Source organism: Dipodomys merriami, unplaced genomic scaffold, assembly GCF_024711535.1.
Source record: "Dipodomys merriami isolate MVZ:Mamm:240054 unplaced genomic scaffold, mDipMer1.0.p SCAF_274, whole genome shotgun sequence".
In the NCBI taxonomy this organism is placed as follows: Eukaryota; Metazoa; Chordata; class Mammalia; order Rodentia; family Heteromyidae; genus Dipodomys; species Dipodomys merriami.
This window is the reverse complement of record NW_027204204.1, coordinates 1051694-1074752: the sequence shown is the minus strand read 5'-3', so window position 1 is coordinate 1074752 and position 23059 is coordinate 1051694. Positions and strand designations below refer to the sequence as shown.

General features: G+C 42.7%; 1 protein-coding gene across 3 annotated transcripts in view; it reads right to left on the bottom strand.

The window, feature by feature from the left end:
• The window catches only part of LOC138837712 (mediator of RNA polymerase II transcription subunit 13-like), a 200213-nt gene extending 183434 nt beyond the window's left edge, over positions 1-16779 (bottom strand). For all 3 annotated transcript variants that reach the window (XR_011375419.1, XM_070036665.1, XM_070036666.1), the window contains exon 1: positions 16624-16779. Coding sequence is in view for 2 of the 3 variants with exons in the window: in XM_070036665.1 (XP_069892766.1) it covers positions 16624-16695 (72 nt within the window). In the remaining variant the exon portion in view is untranslated. The remainder of the gene's footprint in view (positions 1-16623) is intronic.
• Between the last annotated feature and the right edge of the window lie 6280 nt (positions 16780-23059).

The window sequence follows — 23059 nt, the reverse complement described above, 5'->3', positions numbered from 1 at the left end:
ATACAAAGTAAGTAAATTACTTCCAGTGAGATCCAGAAATAGTCTTTTTACAAAATTATTTATGTAACTGGTAAATTTATTCATCTCAAGCATAGGACAGTATCACCAAACTCAAATTTTTACAAAGCAGTTAAACAAAGTTTGATTATGTAATACTGAAAACAGACTGGGCTGTTTGGGGTAGTATTTCTATTGTCAATTCTAAAAAGGTAAGGTGGATTATAAATGATCTTTTTCTAGCCAGGCACTGGTGACTCATGTCTTTAATTCTGGCTACTCAGGAGACTGAGATCTGAGAATCACATTTCAAAGCCAGCTGAGGCAGGAAAGTCTATGAGACTCATCTCCAATTAACCACCAGAAAACTGGAAGTGGTGCTGTTGCTCAAAGTGGTAGAACACTAGCCTTGAACAAAAAAGCTCAAGGACAGTGTCCAAACCCTGAGTTCAAGCCCCAGGACCAAAAACAAAAGGATCTTTTTCTAAAATAAAAACATATATCAATAAATTTTTCCAGCTTTCTGGAAATTTTAGTCACCTGTTTTTTGTTTTGAGGGGTTTTTTTTTGCCAGTCCTGGGGCCTGGGCACTGCCCCTGAGCTTGTTTTGCTCAAGTCTAGTACTCTACCACTATGAACCACAGCACCACTTCTGGCTTTTTCTTTTTATGTAGTACTGAGGAATCAAACCCAGGGTTCATGCATCTAGGCAAGCACTCTACCACTAAGCCACATTCCCATCCCCTTCTCTCCTTCTCTGTATTCTTAACAGTGTATCATACCTATTATATAACAAAGTAACAAAACCAGCTCCTTTAGAAGATACATTTTCCACTTCTTTTGCCACTTCTTTTCCATCTAGACCACTTCTTGATTTCATCACGTAGACTAGCAACAGAATTTTCTCATCTTAAGTCATTAGAAACATTTTCTAAATACAGGTAAATATTTCTATTCCAAACCATTTTTTTTATTTTGGTCCGGTCGTGGGGCCTGAATCTGGGCCTGGGCACTGTCCCTCAGCTCTTTAGCTCAAGGATAGCGCTCTACCACTTGAGCCACAGCGCCACTTCCGGCTTTTTTCTTTTTGCTTACGGAGTGCTGAGAATCGAACCCAGAGCCTCATACATGCAAGGCAAGCGCTCTACCACTGAACCACCTTCCCAACCTATCCAAATCATATTTATAAAATTTACTAAAGAAGTCAACTTACTAGTTTACACATATCAAAGTATGAGTTCTCATGAGAATTATTCCACTGTTTAAATGTGGTAGAAAGCCAGGTGCCAGTGGCTCATGCCTGTCATCCTAGATACTCAGGAGGCTGAGATCTGAGGATCACAGTTCAAAGCCAGCCCGGGCAGGAAAGTCTGTGAGACTTTTATCTCCAATCAACCACAAGAAAACCAAAAGTGGCACTGTGGCTCAAGTGGTAGAGTGCTCACCTTGGGCTGAAGAGCTGAGGGACAGCGCCCAGGCCCAGAGTTCAAGCCCCACAACCGGGGGGGAAAAAAATGATAGAAGCCTACAGACAAGATTCAAATACAGCACCACCTACCTGGGCTGCAAAGCTCAGTTTCAGCACCCTATCACCAAATAGTATCAAAGTATAACCTGAATACTCACCTTTCAAGTAATTTATAGCCAACTGTGGATTGAGTCCACCTGGGATCTTGACATTTGACTCAATCTGTACAAATGATTATACTTTTCATGTAAACTAATATACTTTGAAAACTACTTGGGGAAACTTCAACTTTAGTCAAGAACTTATATTTTAGAGGGTAAATATTTATGGTCTTTAATAGCTATGAGGCAAATATATGTTCTAACATATATTCTAAACACTCAGATGTGATACAAATCTGAAATTTTCATAAGCAACTACTCTTATTTGTTTTAGAGTATTACTCACCTAAATTTTCCTAAAATATCTACTATTACTCTAGCATTACATTATAATCGTTTTGATAGGATTACAATTCCCCTTTTTAACATGAAAAACACCAAAAAGGTAACTATAAATAAAACACTCTTATAATCTGAAGACCATAGATAATAAAGCTCACTGGGAGAATGCTTAAATTTTTCATATCCTTAAATTCAAAACAAAATAGGACTGGAGTCCTGGCTCAAGTGGTAGAGAAAATAACCATGAGCAAGGAAGCCAAGCTCATTAAAGAGAGAGAGAGAGAGAGAGAGAGAGAGAGAGAGAGAGAGAGAGAGAGAGAGAGACTATGTTACTGCATCTTGTAATCTTGTAAAGGCATCTATACTCTAGGTGAAAAATCCTCTCTACATTCTTAACTGCCCAGGCTGACTACCAGGGGAAAATCCTAAAGGCACAAAGTGCTATTATGCAAATCTCCTTCAACTGTGTAGGAAATTGCTGAAAGAACAAGTAGGGCACACTAGATGGCTCAATTGAGTAAAGCAGCCCTTAGTGGACAAAGGTAATTGTCTAAGTCAGACATACAATTAAAACCCTGAGACATTATATCAACAAGATGTATTATTTAGCCCAAGGGTCTTCTTAATGATTACTTCAGTCTCACTAAAAATGGACCTCAATCACAACCAACAGCAACAACAAAAAAAGGACCTCAAGATGATGACTTTAACTAGATAAGGTACAACTTATGATTATATTCTCCCTTTATGATAATTTGCCTCGCTTTCCAGAAAGCAACAATGATGGACTTAATTGATTCCAGTTTCTCCTCTTACCAACCAATAAACTGCTAAATCTACACCACTAATACTACTATATGAAAACAAAGTACACCAAACAATTAAGAATCAGAACATGAAAAGGCAAAGGTTCAAATGGGACTGGAATTCTTGGCATACATCTGACAACTACAGATGCCAATGTACCAAAAGTAGAGCTCTTTCTGAGGCTTTTGCTCATCATCGGTAAGATCCAATCAAATGGCTAACTCAGTTATTAAAGGAAAATTAAAACTAAAGGACCTGCTCTAATGCAGCAACATAAAATGCAAAACTTTTAGCTAAAATTATAAAAATATCTTTTTTTACTCAGGTTCAAAGTCAGTACTTTTTTTTTTTTTTTTTTAGAATTCACAAACTTTATAGACCATGATAAAGACAACTCCCCCACCCCCCCAAAAAAAAAAAGCTCAAGGAAACAAATGCAACAGTAGTACTAACTAGTAGTACTCACTAGATACTATGTGGAAAATGAACTATACGACTTGTGGGTGGGGATGAGAAGGAAGGGGTGATAGGGTCCCCAAACAAAGGTATTCTTTACCTGACTTATATAAGTGCAGCCCCTCTGTACATCACCTTTATAATAAAAAAAAATTTTGAACCCCCCAAGAAAGACATGAATTCATTACCTGACTCATATAACTATAACCCCTCTATATGTCACCATTACAATAACAATAAATAAAAATAAAAAATAATTGTTGGTTAAGGTCCACTATTGTTTCTCTTTCTTAAGTTATTTTCAGGCTAGATGTCTTCAAAATTTCACTCTGATACACAATTGCTGAGTTAAAATTCTGGAGTCAAATTGACTGTACTCCAAATTGAGTCAGGAACATTGGAATATGGTTTGAGTCTTTGTATGTGATATTTTGAAGTATTATCAAAGTCAGTACTTTTAATCGCTAAATTCAGAAAGTACTCAAGCTTTAACTGAGTCTGTCTCTACTTCTTTCATATTTATTCTTTCTTATGTCCTCACATCTTTCATTCCTATATCTTACTAACCTTAGCACCAGACTTGTTTCATCAATTTTCACTTGTCTGTCTCTCCACTATTGTTGCCTCTCAAGCTAGAAACACAAATCTACCTTTCAGGTTCTTGCCTTCCTTGCTGCTTGTATCACAATCAACATCCTTCACATGAAAAGTGTCTGCTTAAAGCACAAGTAACAAATATACTCCTGACTTGAGTCTAAGAACAGCAGGTTTACTTCATGAAACATAACCCTAAAAGAAAGTATATTTTAAATGCACAGAATCTGAAGTGCAAAGAGATACAAGGTTTAAGAACTCTTATTTGTCTATATAAGAGAGCAATCCTAAAAGGCTTTTAAACATATTATTAAATATAATACCATTTAACACACTTGTTTTTCCTCAATTCATGTCTCTTAATAGTTTCTATATCATCTTGGATCATCTCCTGTTTTAGTTTCATATCCCATCTGCTCACTAAGATTCACTTCTGTCCAGTTTCTGAAATATTTGTCACTTTAGTCATTAGCATTTTGCGTAATATAGCACTGTTTTCTTAAAGTTCAGAAGTGAATTATTTTAGAAAACAGTATTATTTTAACCTCACCATGTCTTAATCTAAACTGGCTTGCCCACACTTCAAATTTTGCATCCAATAAAAATCTCCTTCCATTACACAACCAGTTTGGAAAGCAGTCTGGAGGGTCCTCAGAAAGCTAAATATTGGCCTCGCTTATGACCCAGTCATATCACTTCTAGGCATCTATTCTGAACAACAGGACCAGGATACAAGGACACATGCACCTCCGTGTTTATTGCAGCACTGTTCACAATAGCCAGGATATGGAAACAACCCAGATGTCCCACCACAGATGAATGGATTCAAAAATTGTGGTATCTATACACAATGGAATATTATGCAGCCTTTAGAAAGGACAAAATAATGGCATTTGCAGGGAAATGGATGGAACTAGAAGAAATCATGGTGAGCGAGGTAAGCCAAGAACAAAGAGACAAACGGCACATGGTCTCCCTAATAAGTGGATGTTAAATCCAAAATGTTAGGTGATACGACAAAATTAACAAGACTTAAGAAACAAAGGACCTCCACTCATCTGGTCAAGTCACTACTAAATAACCCCATGCTGCTGATCACATGTATGGTATATATGTGCACACGGGAGGGAAACCAGGAGGACGACACAGAGCTAGATGGAATCAGGGGAAAATATACAACAGTGGGACCCATCAGCTGCACTGGACATTGATCAAAATGAACTAAGCAACTCAATGGCAGCGATGGGAGGGAGGGAACAAGTGGGAAAGAGGGAACAGTTGATGCTATGCAAAACAAAAGAAATGTACATATCACCCAATGTGGAATAACTGTATCGCAAAGCTCATAGAACTCATAAATGTTATAGACCATGGTAGACAATTTGCCCCATAAAAGTTAGAATGTGTTCGTGACTTTAACTAAGCATCACTATCCCACAATACTGTGAACTTTGGGAAATTATGTAACCACTTAATCACAATAAAAAATTTGAAAAAAAAATGAACTCCAGGAATACAAGAGTTTTTTAATTAAAAAAAAAAATCCCCTTCCAGTAAGTTTTTGTACAGCCAAGCACAGGTGGCTCACACCTATAATCCTAGCTACTCAGGAGGCAGAGATTTGAGAACTGCTGTTCAAAGCCAGCCCCGGCAGAAAAAAAATCCCTATGAGGCTCTTATCTACAATCAACCACTCAAAAAACAGAAATGGAGTTGTGGTTCAATGGTAGAGCAAAAGAGCTCAGGGACAGCGCCCAGCTGAAAGTTCAAGCCTCACAAACAACAGCAATAATCATAATGTCTTTATACTATTGTTTAAAAGAAACCAAGAACACAACTTAAGACCTGCTCCTGCCAGGCGTTGATGGCTCACGCCTGTAATCCTAGCTACTAGAAGGCTGAGATCTGAAGACCACGTTTCAAAGCCAGCCAGGGCTCCAATAAACCACCTGAAAACTGGAAGTGGCACTGTGGCTCAAGTGGTAGTGCACTAGCCTTGAGCTGAAAGACAGCGCCCAGGCCCAGAGTTTAAAAAAAAAGACATGCTCCCCCCCTCATAGCATTTCAGTAAAGAATCGCAGCTAAAGAGATTTAGAGTTGCCAATCAACCCTCTAAGGATATCCTGTTATTCCCTTCTACCAAGTCACATCCATCCAGCTCTCATGATCCAGTTCCGAACTCCGTTTTTCTAGTCTCATAAGGCATTATGCAGTCCACGTAGTTCTCCCTCCGTACTTAACAGACAGCATCCTAGAAATTAAACTTTACTTGTATGTTTTTCCCCACACCTTTCTATAAGCTTAAACTACGTTTTTAAATCATTTCTGATGTACATTACTCCTAAATGAATTATACATGTCCTAAAGTTCTCAAACATAGGATAAAAAAACTTAAATATTAGTTTATTGACCACCCTAGTTTATTGACCACTCTATACTATCTTACTCCCAATTTCAATTTCCTCTTTCATCTAAGTAGGTCTCAGAAATCCTCATAAAACAGCAAGCTTAAAGCCTGTCTTTACAAGATTTTTAGAAGAACTAGGAGACAGAAATACAGAATTATTTGCCTGATGACATCACAGAACGTGCCACTGATCAACTTTTTTTCTTTTGGGGGGGAGGGGAGGAAGGGGGGTACTGGAGTTTGAATTTGGGGCCTTACACTTCGTACCTACACTTGGCTTGCTTGCTAGACTAAGGTTCTAAGTTGAGCTACACCTCCAAACCCCTGATCTCAGCACTGTAAGCACTGTAATGAAAGATTCTGGGCAAGGAGAGTACAGGGAGCACCCTCGCAGAGAATGGCAAATCTGCCTTCAACCCTCACCGCAGAACATGAAGCTGTCCCTGCTTCTCCATCCTCCTCTCAAGCACCCTTGAGACTTAGGTAGCCCCTCCTACACCTAGAAGCTGGCAAGCCCACAGCTCAAGTCAACTCAGTCCCACAGCCCAGGTGAAGGTAAAGTTCAGGAGTGCCTGCGCTTGCCCAGGATCATATGCCTGACACTCTCCAGTGTAAGATCATTCCCTTTAAAAATGCTGTGAAAAACAGGGGGGAGTCTAGGAGAAGAATGGGAAGGGGAAACAAAGGAGGAGGCAACAATGCTTGATAAGAAATGTACTCATTATCTTGCCCATGTAATTGTAACCCCTCTGTACGGTATTTTCACAATAAAATAAAAAAAAGAAAAACAGTATTTGAGTTCTATAACACACATAATTAAGTACAAGGTAAATAGCTACATAGTGACAGAAGTCAAGGAGAGTTTATGAAAACAAACTTACAAAGTAATTTTTTCTAATTATTTTAGAATTTGAAGACTATCAACACATAAGCTTTAAACTTCTGGATAAAAGTTAATACACATAGTCAACATGACTAATAGGAAAACTACAAATTTGTGGAAGAGATTTCCTTCCTTCAATGAGGGCTAAATATTTTTGATAACTGCCATGTTATTAAGTGGAAAAAAGAATTAGCCAACAACTGACTTCTCTCTTTTCAAACTACAGTAAAAGCTGTGACACCGAGTATCACACTAAACTCAATTTTGTCTTTAGAAGAAAAATGTATTTCTTAAGTACACTGCCTAATGTTCCCAGAGACAAAAATCAAAATGTTAATAGAACTACTATTTAAAGTTCAAAGAGCACTATGGAGGTGCCAAGGAATTAATAGCTTAAATTACCAAATAAGAGCCGCAGTTCAATTCCTAACAGATCAGTTGGTACAGCACAAACTCCCAGCACCTTAAAAGCACAATGTACAACTGTAAATCACATACAAACAAATGAAAAGCAACACTTAAGGATAAATTTTTCAAGGTTTTCCCCCCTTAGTCATGGCTTATTTATGGGAAAAGACACAAGAACTACCACAACAATGTCATCTGCTCCCTTTCCAACTCCAAAAACAAAAAAGGTATTAAAATAACACAATTGCACCATAACTACTAGACTTAAGTCACTTTATTATTCCAACTGTCTAGAGCTACCCCACAGTTTTAGTCGTGGTTAGCTTAAGATCTTTCCCTTGAGTAACCAAGGTTTTCCTGGAACCAATAGGTCCCAAAATCTATAGTTTAGTTACCATAGAAAATCTAATACTAGGCTGGGAAGGTGGCTCAGTGGTAAGAGCGCTTGCCTTGCATGCTCAAGGCCCTGGGTTCGATTCCTCAGCACCACATAAGCAAAAAGAAAAAAGCCGGAAGTGGCACTGTGGCTCAAGTGGTAGAGCGCTAGCCTTGAGCTGAAGAGCTGAGGGACAGTGCCCAGGCCCAAAGTTCAGGCCCCACGACCGGACCCAAAAAAAAAAAAAAGAAAAGAAAATCTAATACTAAATTCCTATTCCTCTGAGGTAAGGACCATCTCATGATCACTTGTCATTATCTTTAATATAGATTTTTCTAGAATTCCCCTAAAACAGTACCAAGCTACAAAACCTTCAATCAGCCTAGGTAATACATACTGAGAACACAAAACATGTAAATAAGTTGAAATAAAAATTGCATACTTATGATCAGAACACAAATGGACATTTGAAAAATGCCCTCTGGGAATGGAGAAGAGTCATTAGTTTAGTGAATGAGTGCTCACCTTTGGAGAGAAGGCAAAGATGATTTTGACAGGGTCACTGGCTCCCCAAAGCTCATCTGCCTATCAAAACTACATACAAGGAGTACATCAGATCTGCCTGAGGAAGTCAGGGAAAGCCTCAGAGAGGATGGACATTTGAACTTAAAAGAAAAAAAAAAAAAAATTAAGCCAAGCCCAAGTGGCTCAAGCATGTAATCCTAGCTACTCAATAGACTTAAGACCTCAAGGATCTCAACCACCTGAGGCAGAAAAGTCTGAGGGACCCCACTTCCAATTAGCCAACACAAATGATGAACTGGAGGCTGAGCTCAAACGGTAGAATACCAGCTATTAACAAGGCAAGCCTAATATGCAAGAGGCTTTGAGTTCAAGCCCGTATCAGCATGTGCACAGACACACAAACACTGAATCAGGATTTAATGCCCAGTATGTCTGCATATAAAAACTAGGAGCTAGGGCTGGGAAGTTGGCTTAGTGGTAGAGCACTTGCCTTGCATGCTCGAGGCCCTGGGTTTGATTCCTCAGCACCACATAAGAAAAAAAAAAAAAGCCGGAAGTGGCGCTGTGGTTCAAGTGGTAGAGCTCTAGCCTTGAGCTGAAGAGCTGAGGGACAGTGCCCAGGCCCAGAGTTCAGGCCCCACGACCGGACCCAAAAACTAGGAGCTGGTTCTAATGCTCAAGAGGTACATATATGTATTTTTTCCCTTATTTCTCTTCAGAACATTAAATTCAATCATGAGAATGGTCAACTTATTACTTCTTAAATTAAATTCAGGTGAATTTAAACATCTTTCTATTTTTTCTATGAACAATCCACAAATATAAAGAAGCTCATAGACCTCACTCAAAAGCATTTAGTCATTAGATTACCAATGTATGGTCTCTGAGAGGGGATAAAAGATCAAGTAGCTAGGTACAGCGGTGCAAACTTAACTCCCAGCACCTAAGAAGCTGAGGAAGGAAGAGCTTATGTTCCAGGCCAGCCTGGGACTGCCTTGTAAAACTATCTCAAAAAAAAAAAAAAAAAAGGAATTTTTCAAAAGTTTAATAACATTAGATTATAACTGTTTGAAATTCCTTTCAGTATTATAAAAATTCTGTTCATGATCGTGTATTTCAATTGAAATTTGTTTTCCTCAATTTAAAATCAAATATGTCCAGTTATATGCAGTGGCTTAACATAAACTAAGAATTACTATAGTCAAAAGCATCTGATGATTAAAAAGAAAAGAGGAAAGGAAACAGAAATTTCCCTTAAGTTCACCTTCCCCTATTTACAAATTTAAACTGCACAAAATAAAGACACAAATGAAATTTTAATATAATCAACCCTGACATTTCTTTAAACAGTTAAGAAATTTCACTATACTTAAAGATGTACATAATGTAGAAAGTGGCCATCAGAGCTCTGTGTTACATGAAAGAAGTATGAAATGTAGAAAGCAGTCAGCTAGGGCCTTGAGCTATTTTATAATAGTAGAAATACACTTTTAATATGATTGTCATAATTCCTTTAGAATAAAACAATAAACATTAAGAAACTTGCATAATAGCCAGCTAGGCACCGGTGGCTCACACCTGTAATCCTAGCTACTCTAGAAGTAAGATCTGAGGATCAAAGTTCAAAGCCAACCAGGGCAGGAAAGTTCATGAGACTCTTACAAGCTACTCAAAAAAAAAAAAAAAAAAAGCAGGAAGCAGAGCTGTGGCTCAAGTGATGGAAAAAGAAGCTCATTGATAGTGCCTGAGATCAAGCCCCGGGAGCCAGCATCTCCTCCCCGACTTTACTCCCCCCTGCACAGACACACAAGGCCAGCACCAGTGGCTCATGACTGTATTCCTAACTACTCAGGATCTTTAGTTAGAACTAAGGATCAAGGTTTAAAGCCAGCCAGGCAGGAAAGTCCATGAGATTCTTATCTCCAATTAGCCACCAGAAAACCAGAAGTGACCCTGTGGCTCAAAGTGATAAAACACTAGACTTCAGTGGAAAAGCTCAGGGACAGCACCTAGGCCTTGAGTTTAAGCCCCACAACCAACCAAAAAGAAAGAAACTTGCATCATAAACTATAGAGGTTCCAATGAAAATAACATTCTTGGAAACGATTGTCCTAATTTTCATGGAAAAAGAAAAAAAAAAAGTAATCCTTTTTAGGACTAAAATCCAAATATACATAGCATAATATATATCAGCATACATAATATACATTACCATAAAAAAGGAAAACACAAAAAATACAAAAAAAGGAAAACACTTCAACAAACATAACAAAAAAAGTTAATAGAAAAAACAAGTAAAATAAGATTTCCTACAGATGATTTATTATATCCACTTATGAAAACAGAATCTACTCTGTACTACAGATAATCTAAAAAATTAAGTAACAAAACATAGTAAAATAAGGAAATTCTCTGAAACAAACAACACAAAACTTAAAATCTTTCAACTGAAGCAAGGCTGGAAAACTATGCTAGATAATCTATATATGTACATGAGTGACTATACCGAACAAAAATTGGGAAAGCATACATATTTAATTCATGTAAATGAGTCTCAACTCACAAATCCTCATTTATGTTAATATTTACCAAGATTAATGGAATATCATCTCCCCTATGTAATAAAGTGAATTCCCTCAACAGAACAAAGCTAACACCTTCAAATCTTTCAAATAAACAATGAAAGCATATACTATAAAAGGAAATTATCTGAACTCAAGAGGGGGAAAGAAGTCCTAAACTCCAAGAACACTACAAATATTGACTTAAATTTTGTGCGCGCGCGCGTGTGTGCGTGTGTGCGTGTGTGCGTGTGTGCGTGTGTGCGTGTGTGTGTGTGTGTGTGTGTGTGTGTGTGTGTGTGTGTGTGTGTGTTTTCGTTCAGGGTCTGGGCACTGTCCCTGAGCTTTTTCACTCAAAGATAGCACTCTACCACTTGAGCCACAATTCTACTCTGACTTTTTGGTGGTTAACTGTAAAGTTTAGAAAAAGAAAAAAAAAGCCTTACAGACTTTCCTGGCTCGGCTGGCTTTAAACACAGATCCTTAGATCTCAGCCCTCTAAGTAAATAGGATTACAGGTGTGAGCCACTAATGACAGGCTTGACTCAAAAATCCTAAAACTCTCAACAAATCCTTTGAAAACAAAGATATGGGTGTTTTTTGATTCTTTGAGGCTGTTTTGTTTTTGTTTTAAGCAATATCCCATAGGCACATATTTAGCCTATCTAATTAACTCGCTTTGCAATGCATTAAGTGTAACTTCTTAAAACAGAAATGTTCCATCAAATGACAAAATAGAAATTCTTATAAGTCACAACACAGTTTGTGAAACAGATTGGCACATACAGCATCTTAAATGCTAATAGCAATATTCAGAATTCCTTTCTATTTCTAGTAAATATTTAGAATGAATAGTGCACAGCTTACCTATGAACACCTAATATTTGACTACATTACTAATTTTCATAAAATCTCTCACTGGCTAGCTCCTGTGAAATAAAACATCCTCTGGCAAAAATACAATTCATGGCTGGGAAGGTGGCTCAGAGGTAGAGTGCTTGCCTTGCATGTATGAGGCCCTGGGTTCCATTCTTCAGGACCACATAAGCAGAAAACGCCGGAAGTGGCACTGTGGCTCAAGTGGTAGAGCACTAGCCTAGAGCTGAGGAGCTGAGGGACAGCGCTCAGGCCCAGAGTTCAGGCCCCACAACTAACCAAAAAAAAAAAAAAAAAAATTCATTTCTTCTACTAGTTTAAAGAAGATTATTTTTATTTTCTTCTATCAAAATTAAGTCACAATCCAAAAAATTTAATCCATCTCTGAATCAAATTTTTAGAGATAGCTGAACTATTCATTTAAATATCCAGATAAATCATCTCCTTACAATGAAACAGTTTCATCACAATTTTCTTATTAATCTCAGAGTACAGAAAATCTCTAATAAAGTGTTTGTGACTACAATCCTCACACTAAATTAGCCAGTAAACAAAAAAGATGGACTTCCCATAACTAATAGAAGTCACTACTATAACTTAATGTTACTTAACAGAATGCCTTGAGATTGTTCCCAGAATTAAATATCTAATACACTCATGAAAAGAATGATCAGAGCATTCCAAAGAAAGTAATAACCAAGCTATTTAAGCACCTGGCATAAACTCAAAGAACTCTTCCAGTCCTAAATACACACACCAACACCCATTCCTCATGAAGAAAAGGAAACGAACAAATCAACCTAACTTTTTCCCATTGAGCACTATCAAGCAATAGAAGAGCAAAACATTTGTAGCATTCATGTCTTAGGTACATGATTTTCTCTTTAAAATTATGAACTCATCACACATACAAATAGCTCTTTAAAAATGGTCCAGTAAACTGCTACTCTATGCCTTAAATTGCTGTCTATTATGTACTTAAAAATATTTACTAGCAATTGGAGGTTAATATGGCAACTATTACCGGGTGGCAATTATTGCTATTAATAATAAATACTGCAACACCATGTGCTACTAACAACAAATGCCAAACAGAAAACACACATTAGCAAATTATAAATATGTTCAATAAAGGAAATGAACCATAAAAATGCTTCAAATGTAAATATTAAAATTGCAAATTGAGATTTTTTTTAAATATCCACACAGTATTTTAGCACTTTAGAAGATTAATCATTTATTTTAGTCATTTTCATTTGAAAGTCCTCCCCGTTCAGATTTTGAAGATTTTTACAATTCTCTACTACTTCTAGAGAGAGAAAAAAAAACTAAGCTAAAAAGAAATTAGGTCCACAGGTTACCTTAAAAGCTTCAAATATAAAATTAAAAGTCCTCAATAAGAATTAAGTACTGATGTGTGTACATGTGTTTTAATTTAGTGAGAATTTGAGAACATCACCCAATTACCTATAGTCAGCAATATGCTAAAGCAAGTAAAACAATATGCATGTGAAGTAAGTATCTTAAGAATTAGTGATGGCTCCTTCAATCTAGCTAAAAGACACAAAAATTACTTTCTCCCTATTACTTCCATAGAGAAACAAAAACAAAAAGTAACATCTGGAAATTATGATGTGTCTTTCCACTAGGGTGAACTCACTACCATAGGGTGCATTGCTGCACTTTCCAAAAAGTCAGATTTAACTCACTTAGCTGAATCGTAACTGGAATACACAGCAAGGGTCACCAGAAATGTGATGGACAGCACGAGAAAACAATTTTGAGTCACAAAGGCACAGCCGGGCATGTATTTAATGCAGACTACAAATCTCACAGCAGTAGGAAGAAACACATACAATGAACCACATCATACATCCACAATGGCATTTTCACTGGTTAAGAATGAGGAATGGGAGGTTGAAAAGATAATTTACAGAATGTGATGCTGTGATAGAGAACCAGGAAACAAAGTAAAGATTACCAACAATCATAAGGCATATGGTTGCACAATCCACTTTAACTAATCCGTATGACCACTTCAAGGGAACAGAAAGTGGGTGGGTCATTTCTGTGATACAAACTAATCTTTAACTTGTATTTCACTCTACACTAATAATAGTAGTACCTAGAACAATTCTTCAGAAGTGATACTTTTTTTCTGCTCACAAACCAAAACAAAAAACTGTAGGCTTGGAATCTTCTAAGTTCCCATTTCCTGCATGAGGAGCTGGAAATGTTTCTCTTTTCCTATTTCTCCCTACTTAACCCTGTTATATTAAAAGAAATCCTTGCAATAAAAAAAAAAACCAATCTGCAAGTATATATCACACACACGATCCCATTATTGAGTCAACTTTTTATATAAATCATGCTCTATTTTAAGATACTTCCTTGGGAATTAACAACTGTATATAATGTACTTAGGTATCATGTTTTTAATATTCTAGGTTGTTGATGTACATGATTTGCAAGAAAAAAATCTTGGAGCCAGAAAACCTTACAGGTCAGCAGTCTGTCTCATAATTTTTAAAAATTAAGACCTATCCTCTTCTACAAAACTGTTTCCATAAAAGAAACCCAAACACCTTCTTTAACATTACCACATTTACTTAACCTTTAAAAAATACAGAAGAAATTATCCAAAAGAGTAACTACACATATAGTTTGATCTGTCGACAAAATTTACTGTATATAAATTAGCCGCCGACACACAAGCCATTACTAGTCAGCATGATAGATGGTAATTTGGGCGCTCTCTCCTCACTAGTATGGGTCTACTTGGTTATTTTAATTACCTGTAAAAGTGTCAATGTGGTCACCAGCTGCCAAACAAAAATCATTTTAAGTACCCTTTGATCAATACGTTTGCTGATCTATGAAAATCCTTGAACCTAATACTAAATGACAAGATTGAGGGAGAAAAAGAAGGGGCAATAATAGGTGTTTTATTCTCACATATCAAAACATCAAGGGAGAATTAACACATTGATAGGAAAAACTACAACTTACAATTACTTATCCAGATTAATAACTGGATTAAAATATTGGATTAAAAAATAGCCCCACGATCAACACACACACACAAAAATAGCCTATTGCTATAGTCGAAGCAATGATACTGTGTCATTCAGTCTTTGTAGATAAAAATCAAAGGTTTACTTTATCTGCATAAACTAACATTCAATAACACTTCCACTTGAAAAGTTGGCAAGAATTTGTATTTCTCCATTAGTTTCAAAGAAAAAAAGCATCTATGCTACCCATAATTAAATGTAACTAATTACAATTTGAACAGCAAATTATCCAGTGTAAACAAGGATTAAGATAAAATAATGCTTCTATCTACAACAGAGGTTGCAGAAAATAATCTACAACTGTTTGTTCCCCAAAAGGTAACAGGCACTCCCCGCAAAAAACAGGGTACACAATTTAAAATAAATTGGGGTTTTAAGACTAAATTAAATAAGCCGTTCAGCCAATTTTCCAATTATATTCTGAACTTGAAACATAATTGCCTTACATCTGTTTACAAATCTTTGCTCAATATTTAAACAAATTCGTACTCTCCCGGGCACATAACTATACATACAGTAACTCCGGCACAAAGCACATATTTAAAGACCACGCACTGCAATTATTAGCCTAAACGCCAGGTTTAACAACGTGAATGCTTTCGGAGCCAGGTAATACGACCCAATAAAAAGCAAAGATGGCATTTACCACCAAATGTCACTGCCACTGCCAAGAAAGAGTTGCCGGAGCCCTATCCATTTTTAATTTCGATGAATCTAGGCGCCGTCGCTGGGTAGCAGGCTTCCAGGAGAACAATCGACATCCTAACTGCTGCAAGATTAAGGCCGGCGAGGAGGCGAATCCCAGGGAAAAGTTGTCAATTATCAGAGGAGAGAGGCGAAGGCAGATAAAAACGCTGTTATCGAGTCGCCCGGCTTGTGGCTCTGTGTGTGCGTGTGTGTGTTGTTAGGATAGGGGAAACAGTTGTTAAAAGACACGGGCGGAGGGGGAGCGGCGGCAGCGTCTCGCCTCCGCGGCTCCGCGCCTCCGCGGCTCCGCGGCTCGGGGCAGGGGCTTTCGGGCTCTCGGGCGTAGTAACCCCGAGGCAGGCGGCCGTCCGTGTTTACAATCGCGGCCGCGTCGGGGCCGGAGCCCGTCCTTGGCCCACACGCTCCTCCGGCGGCGCGCGGGGGAAACGGCGGGCGTCGTCGCGGAAGGTGATTTTTGTCTTTGTAAATGCACAGGGCGGGCGACCCGACCGGAGGGCAGCGGGCGGCCGCTCGCGGGCGCGGGCAGCAGCGCCAGGCAGAGCCTCGCACACGGGGGGGGGGGGGGGGGACAGAGAAAGGGGAGGGGCAGGGGGTGTGATTTGCCACGGAGGGTGGGCGTGGGGAGTGCGACCCAGAACCCGCAGCCCGGAGACTTCCACACGCCAATTCCACGCCGAACGCCGCGCTCACCGATGGCTTTTAAAGAGCCAAATAAACACGGGCTGGCATCCGAGGCGAGGGGGAGAAGATCCAAAAGGGAGAGAGGAGAGAGAGGGGGAGGGAGGGAAGGAGGGAGGGAGGGGGCGGGGGAGGATCTGAGAGGGGCGACCGTCCGGGAGACGCGAGGGAGGGGCGCAGTCCCGGCGGCGGGAGGAGAAAGTTGGTCGGCGGCGGCGGCGCGGCCGGGCCCCCCGCCCCCTCCCTCAGCCCCGCGCCCGGCCCGGCCCGGCCCGGCCCCCGCCCCGCGCTCACTCACTCACTCACTCACTCGCTCTCGCTCCCGCTCCCGCGCGCGCGCACGCGCGGCCCCCACGACTCACCAGCGAGAAGAGGTTGGAGTGACAATCCTCCAGGCTCGCCCCGTTCGCCACCCAGTTCGCTGCCGCAGTCATGATCCTCCGCGAGCCCGGCCGCCAGAGCGGGGCATGTCGGAGCGAGGCGTCCGAGGCGAGGCCGGGCCGGGCGGCGGCGCCTCGCCGGGGAGCGCGGGGCGGCCGGGGCGCCGCCGCGGCCGAGGGAGGGCGCGAGGGCCGGCGGGCGGCCGGGCGGCCGGGCGGGAGGCAGGCGCCGCGGCGGCGACGCCGCGCCGGGGGCGGCGGGCCCGGGCCGGCGGGCGCGCGGGCGCGGGGGGGGGGGGGTCGGCGCGCGGCTCCTTCCTGCTCGGGCGGCGGCGGCTACGGCTCGGGCTCCGGCGGCGGCGGGGGGCGCTGTCCGCGCGGCCCGGCGCCCTCCCCGCCTCTCAGGGCCGCCGCTGCCTCTCGGGCTGGCGCTGCGGGGCCGGCCGCCGCCTCCGCCTTCCCGGCTCCTCCGCCGCCGTCGCCGCCGCCGCCGCCGCCACCTCCTCCTCCTCCGCCGCCGCCGCCGCCTTGTTTATCTCCAGCCACCGAGTCCCCCTCGGGCCCCGCCGGCGCGTGAGGGGAGGCGAGCCCCGGAGCCGCCGCCGCCGCCGCCGCCGCCTCCGAGCCGCCGCCGCCGCGGAGCACGAACTCGCGAAGGGGGGGGTGCGGACGAAGCCAGCGGGCGACCCCGGCAGCCGAGCGACGTCCCCTCCTTCCTCTTCCTCCCCCACCCCCCCCCTCCTCCCCAGTCAGCCTCGCTTCTCCTCCCTCCCCGGGCTCGCTCGCTCTGACAGCAATGGCGGCCGCCGACCGCGGCTCGGCCCGCCATTGGCTGGCGCCGGGTCACGTGACGGGCGCCGGCCGCGCGGGGGGGGGCGGGGAGCGGGCGGGGGAGGGGCCGGGAGCAGCGGCGGCGGCGGCGGCGGCGGTGGCGGCGGCTCCGGGGCGGCGCTGCTGAGCCGAGCGCCGCCGGATCTTCGAGCCGGGAAGAGGGAGGAAGAGAAAGAAGTACGGGGCGGCCGGGCTCCTGGCGGGCGGCCGGCTCCGAGAGCGGGCCCCGGGGCTGGCTCCGGCGTGGGCGCCCCGCCCCTCGCGGGCCGGGGCCTCGGCGGGGCGGGAGGACCGCGGGCCTCGTCCCCCTCCCCACGGAGGCACGCCCTCTGCGGCCTCGGGACCCGGGCGGGTGCTCCGGCCGCGCCGGCCGGGCCCCCGGGTCGGGGGGCCCGCCGCAGCTCCCCGGAGGCTCTCGGCTCGAAGCCTCGCGCGCAAGGAGGAGAACCGAAGCACAAAGAGATTAGGTCACTTGCCCCAGATCTCGGGATTCGAACCCGTGCCCGTCGCAGCCTAGTTGTCCTGCTGGGATCTGCACACCCACATCCAGGGAGTGCTCACGGTGACCCCCGTGCTACTATGTGCGGTTACCATTTTTAAACTCCTTACTTCTAGTTCGTGCTCGCCTGCCTGCATTCATTCATTCATAAGTTGCATCAATGTTTCCTGCACTCTTGCTCCGGGCGATGGCTGTGTTGGGAGAAGATCCTCCCTCCTGGCTCCCTTCTTTCCGTAAGCAACATTTCCATTTCCGGGAGGTATTGGGCCTGGAGAGTGCGGATGGGAGGCTCTCCAGCCACCAGGGCAAATTGTTGGGTTTTTTACCCCTGAAAAGATGCGGAAGGCAAAACTTGCAACTAAGAGGAAGAATGGAAATCCGTGGAGAGAGATGGAAGTTTAGTAACTGTGTGTGTGTGTGTGTGTGTGTGTGTGTGTGTGTGTGTGTGTGTGTGTGTGTGTAATGGGACTTAAACTGGGCCTGGGCCTGACCCCTTAGCTTTATCACTCAAGGCAGGCACTCTACAACTTGTGCCACACCTCCACTTAATTGGAGATAAGACTTTCCTCATAGCCTGGCTTTGCACCCCAGTCCTCGCATCTCAGCCTCCCAGTATGAGCCACTTGTGCCCCACTAAGGCAGAGAAGTCTTAAAATATATGAATGGAGCTTTTGAACTACCACGAAGGGTGCTGCAGCAAGATCCACAGGCTGTGAGTTCTACTTATTATCACTGAAGTATGTGACAGCTGCTTGACACTTTGGGACCTGGATGGGGGAAGCTTGGAACCACCACTGCAGATGCTGCTGTTACTTTCAACTGGAATAAGGCCAACCTTAGAGGTTTGCAATGATGTTTCCAAGCTCACACGGTTTCTGATTACATTAAGTCCAGGTCTGAACCCAGGAAGCTGGCTGGAAAGATGCCAAAGGGCTTTGTGTTGCCATACTATGCTATGACACCCTAATGCACATGGTTTTACCCTGAGGAAAAAAAGGTTCTAATTGTGACCCACTAACCTCAAGCCAATGTGACAAATTGCTGTGGAGATGATAGTGTTTGCTGTCACATCATCAGCACGTGGGATGACACTGAGACCTGAGTGATCAGAGCAGACCAACGCCCATCACCCTCCACACCAATTGCATGGTTCAGCAAGGCTGGAGGTTTTAACAACAAAAACCTCCCAGAACAAAACCTAACCGAAAAGTGAACAGATTAGGTAGTGTTGGCCTTAAAAGAGGAATCCCAACCTCACTGCTGGGAGTCAAGGATTTGGGGGTTTTGTTTGTTTTAATAGTACTAGGACTTGAATTCAGGCCCCGAGCATTTGTCCTTTAGTTTTTTTGCTCAAGGCTGGTGCTTTAGCAGTTGAGCCACACAGCTTAAACCACTTGTGGCTTTTTGGTGGTTAACTGGAGAAAAAAGTCTCACAGACTTTCCTGCCCAGGCTGGCTTTGAACTGTGATCCTCAGATCTCAGCCTCCTGAGTAGCTAGGATAACAGGTGTAGCCACTTGGCAGGGCTAGGACTAAAGATCGGTGGCTCACCCAAAACCTGATCTGTTGTTAACCACAATGGAATTTTAGCCCTTGGGAGATCATTAGCATGAGAGTAAAGTCCCCAATTATAAGAAATGATATGAAACAGGAGAGAGCCGGAAGCTGGTTTCTCTCTCTGCCATGTGAAGATGGAGAACCAGGAAGAGCATCTTCGCCCAAACTGGAACTGACCAGCAGCCCCTTCATCTTGGACATCCCAAGGACATCCCACATCCTTAACTGAAATACATTTCTGTTGTATTAGCCACTTCTGTCTATGGCAACCTGTTACTGAGGCCAGAGTAGTAGTCTAAGGTACTCAGCCAAAGGAAAACAAATTTAAGCCCATAACACTTGACAGTTGTTGTTTTAATCTTAGGCCTGTGTGGAGAACAGAAAAACACTACAGTCTTTGGGAAACATAAATTAGTACCATAGCTTTGGCTGACAATGCATGTGCCCTTTGACCCAGGAATCTTACCTGGACAAGTGTATCCTGTTGTGGCACCAGTGTAGATGCAAGGTAGTGTACAAACAGGAACTATAACACTGTCTATAGGCAAAAACTGGGAACTACTTACTCGTACATCATTTGGGGAAGAGCTAACAAAATGATTTAATCCCACGCAGCCATTAAAAATAATGAGCGCTATGTGTGCTAATACAGAATGATCTCGAATATAGATTATTAATTGAGATACCTCTGGAAGGTTAACAAGACACTATTGCTAGCACTAGTCTCTGGGGACCAGAGCTAGGAGTTAAGAAAGAGGAGTTACGTTTGTTGTACTGTTCAATTTTATTATTCTTGCTGTTATGTTTGTTTAATGGAGACAGACTCCAACCATGTTGTCCAAGCTGGCCTTGAATTTTCCCTTCTCCTGCTTTCTGAGTGCTGAGATTACAGGGATATACCACCACATCCAGCTTTCATTTTTCATTAAAAAAAAAAAGTGTGTGTGTGTGTGTGTGTGTGTAAACTGTTGGTGCTGGGGCTTGAATTCACAGCCAGGATGTACTCCCTTAGTTTTTTTGCTCAAGGATAGCACCCTAACCTTTGAGCTGCACCCACACTTGAGACTTTTGTTGGTGATGGTTAATTGGAGATACGAGTCTCATGGACTTTTCTGCCAGTAGTTGGCTTCAAACTAAGATCCTCAACTCTCAGCCTCTTGAATAGGTAGGATTACAAGTGTGAGACACCAGCATCAGGCTCCTCCCTTTTAAAAATACCAAATGCATATATTACCCCTTCCATGCAATTAGGGAGAAACCATTTTTAAAAATAACAAAAAAGACGACTCAAATGGCATCATAAAGGTGAACTAAAAAGCAAGCACAACCCACTGTGATGGTGCACACCTGTAATCCCAACATTTGGAAGGTGGAGACAGGAAGATCTCTGGTTTTGTACCCATCTACATAGTTTCAAAGTAGAAGAGAAAATGCTGGAAGTGCTACAAGTGATCTCCCTGGCAATAGGAACCCAGAATGAAAAGCAGAGCAACTGGGTTCTAACCTCAGACATGCTGCTCAAGCTTTCTGGGCCTCACATTCCTCACACGTGCCACACAGTAGCCTGGAGGATCCTTGGGGTCTTTCTAGCAAGAGCTTTGTCTGCACAGTCGAGATGATTAAGATCCAGAGTTCTCTCTGGATGGAGAAAGCAATGGGAGTCCATGGGAAAACCTCAGGAGATAAGATTAACACAGAACAAAACAAAACCTAACAACTGACTGACCGGAAGGAGCCAAGGACCAGGCACAGGACTGGAGTCCAGTTCCCAAGATGGGAGGTGCCCTTTCAGATAGCTTCATGACTCAGTTTCTCTCTTTAGGAGACTCCCTGCTGTCCTAAGCAGGAAACAAAAAGTTCCACTCTGCCAGGGTCTCAAGGCCTTCTTCTGAAAATGGCAGGTTAGTTCCCTTTTATGGTTTCCAAATATAAGGGCAGAGTGAAAACAGAAGCAGAGATAGAAGCCGAGGAGGAACCATCGATTAGACCGCAGGAAACTGCCACAGTTGCAGAGTGGAGCCATATGGTAAAGAGTTAGAATATAGCTTCCCAGTAAGACACACCTGGGTTCCAAGCCCTCACTGTGCAAGCTTGAGTGGGTCATTTAACCCCTGCGACCCGCAGTTCTTCCAGGCACTGACCTCACACACACACAGCGATGACCAGCGAAGTTCTTCAAGCCATGCAGGGCCCCAGAGGCAGTGATCAATGAACTTCAGTAATCACGGGTCATTTGTCCATCCTGACATCACATCCAGTCACAGTGAGCATCTCCTTCCCTTCTACCATATTTTTCTTCAATTTACCTAATTGCAAATTACATAAGTACAAAATGGACGCTCTCTATAGATCCCCTACCCAAAGGAAAGCACCCTCCCACAGTGACTCATACCTGCCAATCCTGGCTACTGCAGAGGCTGATATTTGAGGATCTCAGTTCAAAACAAGCTCAAGAAGGAAAAGTCTGTGAGACTCATGGCCAGTGAACCGCCAAAACCCCAAAAGTGGAACTATGGCTCAAGTAATAAAGTGCCATCTTTTGAGTGAAAAGGCTCAGGGACGGTGTCCAGGCTAGGCCCTGAGTTCAAGCCCCAGGACTGGTACCAAAAACAAAAACAAAAACAAAGGAATACTATTCTCTTTGCCCCTCTGAGCTCTGAGATACCAAAGCCACTCCTACTTGTTAAGGGACATTATTCTTTCTCCAAGTTCCACCCAAAAACACAAAGTAAAGGCACATCGCTAAGGAATTTACTTTTTTATAAAAATGGGATTGAGTCACATGTATCTCTTTGCAATCTGCTGTTTGCATTTAACCATTTGTCCCAAATACACCTCTAGGCCTATAGATCTGCACCTAACTCATTGTTTTATTTGTTGTATAATGTCTCATAGGACACCTGGGCCATAATTTATCCAATTATTTCCCCTATTTCTAAATTCAGGTGATTTCCCTACTCTAAATATGGGTGCCATAAATATCCTTATCCATATATCCTCACATACTGATGGTTTTATTTCTGTGGAATAAAGTCCCCCAAATAAGATTGGCTTTTTTATTGTTAATAAATGCATATTTTTATGATTAATAAACACAGACAGGGGCTGGAGATGCAGCTTGGTGTTTGCCTAGCATTCAAGAGATTCTGAGTGTGATCCAGAGTTTTGATCCCAAGTTCAATCCCCAGCATAACAAAAAGAGAAAGAGAAATACAAGCAGAAGACTTTCCCCAAAGACTGGCAATTTGCACACTCCCTGGAACAATACAGGAAGAGGGTACATTTCCTCACCATCCTGCCAGCATTTACCTTCTGCCAGTTTTCATTTCTGCCAATCTGATGGGTGAAAAGAGTATGGTGGTGCTTGAATGTGCTTTCCTGGAACTCCAGCGAGGTTTACCTGCTCATGTCTGTCTTCCACATTTACACCTTCCTCTTGAGACAGCGGCTTAAAGCAGAAGAGAATCAAATGTCTGACCAAGGAGACCACACAAAGCTTTGCGCAGTGACCATCACTGGCCTTCAGCCATTA